At 39.9% G+C, this 9434-nt stretch overlaps 2 protein-coding genes across 2 annotated transcripts; both read left to right on the forward strand.

The window, feature by feature from the left end:
* The first annotated feature begins 728 nt into the window (after positions 1 to 728).
* Positions 729 to 3029, forward strand: LOC102200984 (protocadherin-10-like). The gene is made up of 2 exons (XM_013909985.1): positions 729 to 2474; positions 2584 to 3029. The coding sequence occupies exons 1-2, from the start codon at positions 729 to 731 to the stop codon at positions 2692 to 2694; spliced, it is 1857 nt and encodes a 618-aa protein (XP_013765439.1). The 3' UTR covers positions 2695 to 3029.
* A 1597-nt stretch (positions 3030 to 4626) lies between these two features.
* LOC106456168 (protocadherin alpha-8-like) lies at positions 4627 to 6619 on the forward strand. The gene is made up of 2 exons (XM_013910025.1): positions 4627 to 6399; positions 6509 to 6619. Exons 1-2 carry the CDS (start codon positions 4627 to 4629, stop codon positions 6563 to 6565), a joined length of 1830 nt encoding a protein of 609 aa, XP_013765479.1. The 3' UTR covers positions 6566 to 6619.
* The last annotated feature ends 2815 nt before the right edge of the window (positions 6620 to 9434 follow it).

The raw sequence follows: 9434 nt of genomic DNA on the forward strand, positions 1-9434 counted from the left end.
TTTTTTAATTCGTTTAATTTCTATTTCACAAACAGACGCCCTGAAACAGTACTTACTGGGGTATTTTAACATCTATACAAATACAAATACACGTTTCCTTTTAATTATTTTGGTCTCAGCTTTTGAGAAGTTTCCCTTACAAAGTTGAAAAAAAGTTAAGAAATGTATAGTTGTGACGCGTGGGTCTTACACGTTCCCAGCTTTAAATCTAGAATTAGTCAATTTATGGGCAGTATACATCAGCTTTGTTGTTTTAACACACATCTACATTCGCTGTGTGATGCCCATTGCGATCAAAGTATGTCAAAATGAAATTCATGCCTATATAATTAATCTGAGTACTATCAGATCCATGTTTCCTAATGCTTCTTCGATTGCATTAAGTTCTATGGCAGGAAAAAAAATAGTACAGTCGCTTTAATTTGTAAGGCGGAAAGAAAGCATATAGAGAAGACAAAATATATGTATCATATGAATCACGTTTTGTAACACATCTCCTCTGGGTGTCACTCTTACATCGGAAGAAAAAAAATGACTCCGTCCCTCCTCTTTCAAGGCTTTTGTTTCAGATTGAGGAGGGGAAATCGCGTATTAAAACCAAACCCACCAGCTGATGGACGGTTTATATTTTAGAAATATGCGATAACCTGCTGTTTGTCGACTCAGGGAGCTTCTGTGTATGTAGGTACTGTTAAATAGCTATGAAGATCACTACAGGATCACGAACGATGAAGGGTTACTGGTTTGTTTTTCATGTGGCCGTATTGCTGCTTTTTGGGAAGGAGGCTTTTTCTCAGATACGATATACTGTTCCAGAGGAGGTTGCAGATGGAACTGTAGTTGGAAATATTGCGAAAGATCTGGGCCTTGACATCAACTCTTTGGCTGATCGACGTTTTCGTGTTGTGTCTGGAAATACGGATGCCTTTTTTGAGGTAAACCAGGACAATGGGGCTCTCTATGTTCGCAAGAAAATCGACAGAGAGGTTCTCTGTCAAGGAAGTGGCGCATGCTTACTGGAGCTTAAAATTCTTGTTGAAAACCCACTGGAAATGCATTATGTAGTTGTGGAAATTACTGATGTAAATGATCATTCTCCTAATTTCTCCGAAAGAAATCAGAGATTTGAAATAGCCGAACATACACTGCCGGGAAGGCGGTTCCAGCTACACACCGCTCGTGATCCTGATGCAGGACTTAATTCCATTCATACCTACACCTTAACACCAAACGATCATTTTGAATTAGATGTCCGCCAAAGTGACGAGGACAAAATACCATTTTTAGTCCTAAAAAAGTCGCTGGACAGAGAGCAAAAATGCAACCATTCGCTTGTGGTTACAGCAGTTGATGGGGCTAAACCTCCAAGATCCGGAACCCTAAATGTTACCGTTATTGTTCTAGACAGTAATGACAATCGCCCAATGTTTAGTAAGGATATTTATGAAATTTCAGTCCCAGAAAACGTTTTGGTTGGCACCAAAATATTTAGAATTAATGCGACAGATCCAGATGAAAACTTAAATGGAGCAGTTGAATATAGCCTTGGAAAAACTCTAAAGAAGAAAGTGTATGATATATTTGAACTGGACAAGTTAAGTGGGGAAATTATAGTAGAGGGATTGATTGACTATGAAGAAAATGACGTTTACAAACTTGATATTGAGGCGTCCGATAAAGGAACACCCCCACTGACGGGTGAGTGCAGAGTCATCATAAAAATCACTGATGTTAATGACAATCCACCAGAAATAGAAATCACATCACTATCAAATTCAGTATCCGAGGACTCCAAGCCTGGCACAGTTATTTCTCTACTCAGTGTAACAGATAGAGATTCCGGAGTGAACGGAAATATTATTACAAGCATAATCTCAGACGTGCCTTTTGAATTAAAGCCTTCGTATAAGGAAAATATATATTCAGTTGTAACCAAGGGACTTTTAGATCGAGAAAAAGTGTCTTATTATGAAATAACAATGAAAGCCACGGATTGTGGTGAGCCTCCACTATCTACTTTTAAAACCCTTAGCATTCAAATATCAGATGTAAACGATAACATCCCACAATTCTCGCAGAATCCACTACAGGTTTACCTGTCAGAAAACAACGTTGCTGGAAAGCCAATATTTTCAGTAAGCGCGACGGATAAAGACTTGAACGACAATGCAGCCATTTCATATCACGTTGTGAGAGAAGGGAGTAAAAATGATATATTGTCTTTCCTAAGTGTGAATTCAGACAATGGACAAATCACCGCGCTGAAAAGTTTTGATTTTGAAACGCTGAAAACTTTCCAGTTCCAAGTTGTTGCCTCAGATTCTGGAACTCCGTCACTAAGCAACAATGTCACAGTCAACGTCTTCATCCTGGATCAGAACGACAACGCTCCAGTCATCCTGTATCCACTCAGCTCCAACGGTTCTGCTCAAGGTGTGGAGGAGATTCCCCGAAACGTCAACGCAGGACACTTGGTGACTAAAGTCAGAGCCTATGATGCTGATATAGGATATAACGGCTGGTTGCTCTTTTCACTGCAGGAAGTGACTGACCACAGTCTCTTTGCTTTGGACCGCTATACAGGACAGATCAGAACACTTCGCTCATTCACAGAGACAGACGAGGCTGAGCATAAACTGCTCATACTGGTCAAAGACAACGGCAACGTTTCTCTCTCAGCAACAGCTACTGTGATTGTCAAGCTTGTGGAGCCCAAAGAGGCTTTTGCAGCTTCAGATGTTAAAAGTGCAGCAAAAGATGATGAGGACAGTAATGTCATATTTTACCTCATGATAACTTTGGGCGCAGTTTCTGTACTTTTTCTCATCAGCATCATCGTACTGATTGCAATGCAGTGCTCCAAATCCACAGACTATACTTCTAAATATCTGCCAGAGACTAATTATGATGGGACACTGTGTCACAGCATCCAGTACAGATCAGGAGAGAAGCGGTACATGCTCGTTGGACCCAGAATGAGTATAGGATCTACTATAGTCCCGGGTAGCCACGCAAACACATTAGCTCTACCCGACAGGCGGAGAGCATCTGAAGAGGTAAGACCTTAACACCCTTTTGTAAAAGCGTTTTCCCTTTCCGTGTTCGGCTTGCTTTACAATATCAGTTATAATGGCAGCAAGTAGCATAGTGGTGCAGTGGGTCACGCTATTACTTCAAAGCAAGAAAGTTTGGGTTTGTCTGGCTCTGTGGAGTTTGTACGCTTCCCGAGCCACTCCGTTCAATGTGCTATGTTTTCCTGCTGTTTCTTTTTAGATCACATTCACGGATAAGCTAGAAAGCCATACATGTACAAATAATAATAATAATAATAGTAATAATAATAGTAACAATAATAATCCTTTGTAGTTTTGCGAACTATTCGCTGCCCTTGGTGCTGATTTTTTTTCCCTTTCTTTTTATTTCTTTGAGCATGTGTTGGGAGCCTTTCCTGTCTCTCTTGGTAGTTGTTTATTTGCTACTTTTTGGAATTAAAGTTATGTGGGAGAGCCTGTGATCGCTATCCATGGTTCCAAAAAACTATCAGGCTATCAGGTGAAGGAATGTTAAAGAAACACAATGATTGATTAATGCCATTATTTGTTGGAGCAAGTTATCAGCAAGTTTTTATGGGGTAAACCGAGAGAAAGAGGGAAGAGACTAGAACAATGTTAAAATACTAAATTTCTATTGGTTGTCCGAGATCCAGTCAACTTTAATTCAGTTCTTAGCTTGTAGCTTGTTCTCAGTAGCAGTGTTACTCATCTAGTCACACTCAGGTTATACAATTGCTGCATGTGTTACCGTTTCCTTGAAATCACACTGCAGCAAAACAGTCATCTTTATGACGTAGTACATGTCCCGCTTTGCATTGTGGTGTTTTTGAAAATGAAGTGCTTTAAAACATGATTACATTTTCATTTTTCACTGTACTTACCTTTGAGACGGTTTTAATTACCAATACTATTACCAATATTATAGCTAAGCTGCAATAACCAGAATAGTTTCTTGTGAATAGGAGAACAGTTTTTGATATTACTATGTTACATTTTCTGGTTACGTTTGTCAACCTCCGCTTTCTGTTGGTGTTACAATTACAGGTATCTTTGGTAACGAGAGCAGCTATGTCGAGAGCAGCTATCGCTGTCTGTAGTGCTGAACTATACTGTGGCGCGTTGCCGGTTCCATTCAAAGTAGGGTGTCAGATTAATATACTGTTATGTAAAAGCAGAAAAATTAAATCTTTCTTCAGTATTATTAAAAAATGAATACAAAATTCAACTGGTGAAATTCAGGGGAAAGAAATACCTCACGTATCCTTAAGTAAGTGGATAGAACTCTTTTATCGCTATTGTCCTTAGTGACAAATTTTGCACATAAAATACATACCTGTACTGGTCCTTACTTAAAATCATCAGAAATAAACATACAGAGTTGTCCTCTTGGTGTCACTATAACATAAATGACCAGAAAAACACAGTCCCTCCCCTAACAAACCTTTTTGTCTGGTGGTTCACAGCAACGAATGCATAATATCTAAAAACGGGAGTCGGATGAGACCGTGAAGTAATCGCAAATATAATTATTATAGAAACAGATTCAGGTGTCATCGTGTGCAACTGGACAACAATGAGGAATGGAAGACCGTATCGATGCTGTGAGTGCTTCTGGGTTGCTTTTTATTTGACACTGCTGCTGGTTTTCGGAAAGCGGGCTTTGGCTGATTTGAGATACTCTGTTCCGGAGGAGGTCAAAGAAGGAACTACTGTTGGAAATGTGGCCAAGGATCTTGGTATTGACAAAACCTCTTTGACTGATCGTCGGTTCCGTGTTGTTTCTGGATTTAAGGACGCGTTTTTCGAGGTAAACCCGGACAATGGGGCTTTACAGGTTCGTAAGAAAATCGACAGAGAAAAGCTTTGTCACGGTAGCGGTTCATGCCTCATTGAGCTAAAAATCCTTGTTGAAAATCCCCTGGAAATGCATCATATTGCTGTAGAAATTGCTGATGTAAATGATCACTCCCCCAGCTTTTCTGAAAAGGAGCAGACCTTTGAAATGGCCGAGCATACATCTCCGGGAACACGATTCCAGCTTCACCCGGCTCGTGATCCTGATGCTGGAATAAACTCTATCCGCATATACACACTAACGTCAAACGAGCATTTCGATATTGAGATTAGTCAAAGTGATGAGGACAAAATACCATTTCTAGTGCTGAAGACATCTTTAGACAGAGAACAAAAGAATAAACACTTGCTAACTGTAACAGCAGTTGATGGAGGTAAACCTCCAAAATCTGGCACGCTTAATGTATCCGTTATTGTTCTTGACAGTAATGATAATCGCCCGACATTCAGTCGGGAGACTTACCAAATTGAAATAAAAGAAAATGTCTCTGTTGGTGCTGTTGTTGCAACTGTAGCTGCTATAGACCCAGATGAAGGCACTAACGGGGAAATAGAATACAGCCTGAGCAAAACATTAGCGCGTAAAGTTTATCAGATATTTGAACTGGATAGTGTAAGTGGACAAATTACGCTAAAAGTAGCATTAGATTTTGAGGATTCTGAGATTTATAAACTAGACGTTGAAGCATCTGATAAAGGACAACCTCCATTAATTGGAAGGTGTAGAGTAATAATAAAGATACAAGACATTAATGATAATGCACCAGAAATAGAAGTCACGTCACTATCAAATACAGTAACCGAAGATTCAAAACCTGGTACAGTTATTTCACTTATCAGTGTAACGGATAAAGACTCTGGACTTAATGGAAAAATAATTACACACATGACCGACAATGCACCTTTCGAATTAAAACCTTCTTACAAGGAAAACATATATTCCGTGGTCACGAAGGGAGTGTTAGATCGAGAAACTGTACCAGAATACGAAGTAATAATAACAGCTACAGACTGTGGTGAGCCTCCTTTATCGAGTTTTAAAACTCTTAGCATTCAGATAGCAGATGTAAATGACAACAGTCCACAATTCACCCAAAACCCATTACAGTGTTACCTGACAGAAAATAACTTCGCAGGTGCGCCAATATTTTCTGTGAGTGCGGTAGACCTCGATGCAAATGAAAACGCAGCTATTTCATATCATCTTCTGAGAGAAGGTGGTGAAAATTATGTAATATCTTTTCTAAATGTGAATTCAGATAATGGACAAATCACTGCGCTAAAAAGTTTTGATTTTGAATCGCTGAAAACCTTCCAGTTCCAAGTTGTTGCCTCAGATTCTGGAACTCCGCCACTAAGCAACAACGTCACAGTCAACGTCTTCATCCTGGATCAGAACGACAACGCTCCAGTCATCCTGTATCCACTCAGCTCCAACGGTTCTGCTCAAGGTGTGGAGGAGATTCCCCGAAACGTCAACGCAGGACACTTGGTGACTAAAGTCAGAGCCTATGACGCTGATATAGGATATAACGGCTGGTTGCTCTTTTCACTGCAGGAAGTGACTGACCACAGTCTCTTTGCTTTGGACCGCTATACAGGACAGATCAGAACACTTCGCTCATTCACAGAGACAGACGAGGCTGAGCACAAACTGATAATACTGGTCAAAGACAACGGCAACGTTTCTCTCTCAGCAACAGCTACTGTGATTGTCAAACTTGTGGAGCCCAAAGAGGCTTTTGCAGCTTCTGATGTTAAAAGTGCAGCAAACGATGATGAGGACAGTAATGTCATATTTTACCTCATGGTAACTCTGGGCGCAGTTTCTGTGCTTTTTCTCATCAGCATCATCGTGCTGATTGCAATGCAGTGCTCCAAATCCACAGACTATACGTCTAAATATCTTCCAGAGACTAATTATGACGGGACACTCTGTCACAGCATCCAGTACAGATCAGGAGAGAAGCGGTACATGCTCGTTGGGCCCAGAATGAGTATAGGATCTACTATAGTCCCTGGAAGCCATGCAAATACATTGGTGATGCCAGATAGGAGGAGAACATCTGAGGAGGTAAGACATCCAGCACAGATGTGTCAGCTGTTATTTGGTCTGCAAGATTAAACCTTTTGATAACTCATGATGAATGAATTAATGGGTTAGTTGCTTGTTGTATCCATATCAATACAAAAATGTGTACGAATTCAAAATAATTACCAATACTATAACGTTTTCTTTCATTATCAATATAAAGAAAGCCTATGAGTTTGTTTGTTTTAAGATTTCTTTTAGTAGAAATATCGGAGAAATATATACAACAACACCCACTACTACTGTTACTAACAGAAACAAAAACAACAACAATAATAATAAAGAGAAGAAGAAGCAGAAGAAAAGAAGAAGAAGCAAACATTGCGCAGTGTTTTGTCTGCATGTACGTCCTTCCGACGTGACGTGTTAAATTGTTACTGTGGCGGAGTTCACTAATATACACCGTTTATTTTCTCAATGACACATGAGACTAATAAAAAGTCTCTGACTGTAAAGATGGCGCAGCCCTTTCCTTAGCATATTATAGTGTGTTTGCTGCAACTTGAGTTTATCTGCTGACTTATGTTGATGTGGCTGTTGTTACTAATGTATAGGAAAACCTTTCAGAGTATAAATCGTCTAAAATGTTGTCCTCTTGGCGTCACTGTTACACCGAGCATTCCATAAAGGAATTAGGTCCTCCCCTAAGAAGGCTTTTGTTTGATACCTCACAGCAAAGCTGATGTGAGTCGGATGAGACGGTGCCATATGTTTTCTCTACATACTTTACGAAAAGCCAAGGATATATAAATTGAGCTTCCTGGAGAAATATGTTTTATGTGTAAATGTGTTGTTTGAGAAGGATGGCTGAGAGAACACGAAGCAGAACAGGCAACCGCTGTTGCTTTGCTTTTCATTTGTCTTTGCTGCTGATTTTCGGAGAGCAGGCTTTCGCTGAACTGAGATACTCGATTCCAGAGGAGATGAAAGAAGGGACTATTGTTGGAAATGTTGCTAAGGATCTTGGTCTTGACAAAACCTCTTTGGCTGATCGTCTGTTACGTGTTGTATCGGGCTCTAAGGATGCGTTTTTCGAGGTGAATCCGGACAATGGTGTGTTACTGGTTCGTAAGAAAATCGACAGAGAGGAACTGTGCCATGGAAGTGGTGCTTGCATGATAGAGCTAAAAATGCTTGTAGAGAACCCACTGGAAATCCACTATGTAGCTGTAGAAATTACTGATGTAAATGACCATTCCCCGAGTTTTTCTGAAAAACAACAAACCTTTGAAGTAGCAGAACAATCATCCCCAGGAACACGATTGGAACTGCATGCGGCCCGTGATCCTGATGCTGGCATAAATTCTATCCGCACATATTCATTATCTTCAAATGATCACTTTGATATAGAGATTAGTCAAAGTGATGAGGAAAAAATACCATTTCTAATTCTGAAGAATTCCCTAGACAGAGAAAAAAAACATAAACATTTCCTCTTTGTAACCGCGGTTGATGGAGGTAAACCTCCGCGATCAGGAACGCTTAATGTTTCCATCACTGTTCTTGATACTAATGATAATCGCCCGACGTTTAAACAGGATACTTATCAAATAGAAATATTTGAAAACGTTTCGGTTGGGACGACTGTTGCAAACGTAAATGCAACAGATCCGGATGAAGGGACAAATGGGGAATTAGAGTATAGCCTTAGTAAAACATTAGCGCGTAAAATTTATGACATATTTGAACTGGATACTGTAAGCGGAGAAATTACACTGAAAGGAGGGTTGGATTTTGAAGATTCCGAGGTTTATAAACTAGATGTGCAGGCGTCAGACAAAGGAACGCCTCCGTTAACAAGCAGGTGTAGAGTGATTGTGAAAATTAAGGACGTCAATGACAATCGACCGGAAATAGAAGTCACGTCACTGTCAAATACAGTAACCGAAGATTCAAAGCCTGGTAAAGTTATTTCACTTGTCAGTGTAACGGATAAAGACTCTGGAGTTAATGGGAAAATTATTTCACGGATAACTCAGGGCATTCCTTTTGACTTAAAACCATCCTATAAAGAAAATACTTACTCAGTTGTTACTAGCGGGTTTCTGGACCGAGAGGTGGTGTCACATTATGATATTACAATAGAAGCTACAGACTGTGGTGAGCCTCCTTTATCCAGTTTTAAAATTCTTAGCATTCAGATAGCAGATGTAAATGACAACAGTCCACAATTCCTGCAAAACCCATTACAGTGTTATCTGTCAGAAAATAACTTCGCAGGTGCGCCAATATTTTCTGTAAGCGCGTCGGACAACGATGCAAATGAAAACGCAGCTATTTCATATCATCTTCTGAGAGGAGGTGGTGAAAATGACGTCACAGCATTCCTAAATGTGAATTCAGATAATGGACAAATCACTGCGCTGAAAAGTTTTGATTTTGAAACACTGAAAACTTTCCAGTTCCAAGTTGTTGCCTCAGATTCTGGAACTCCG

The sequence above is a fragment of the Pundamilia nyererei genome, unplaced genomic scaffold, assembly GCF_000239375.1.
Source record: "Pundamilia nyererei isolate P.nyererei 1_Seehausen unplaced genomic scaffold, PunNye1.0 scaffold00001, whole genome shotgun sequence".
NCBI classification, from domain to species: Eukaryota; Metazoa; Chordata; class Actinopteri; order Cichliformes; family Cichlidae; genus Pundamilia; species Pundamilia nyererei.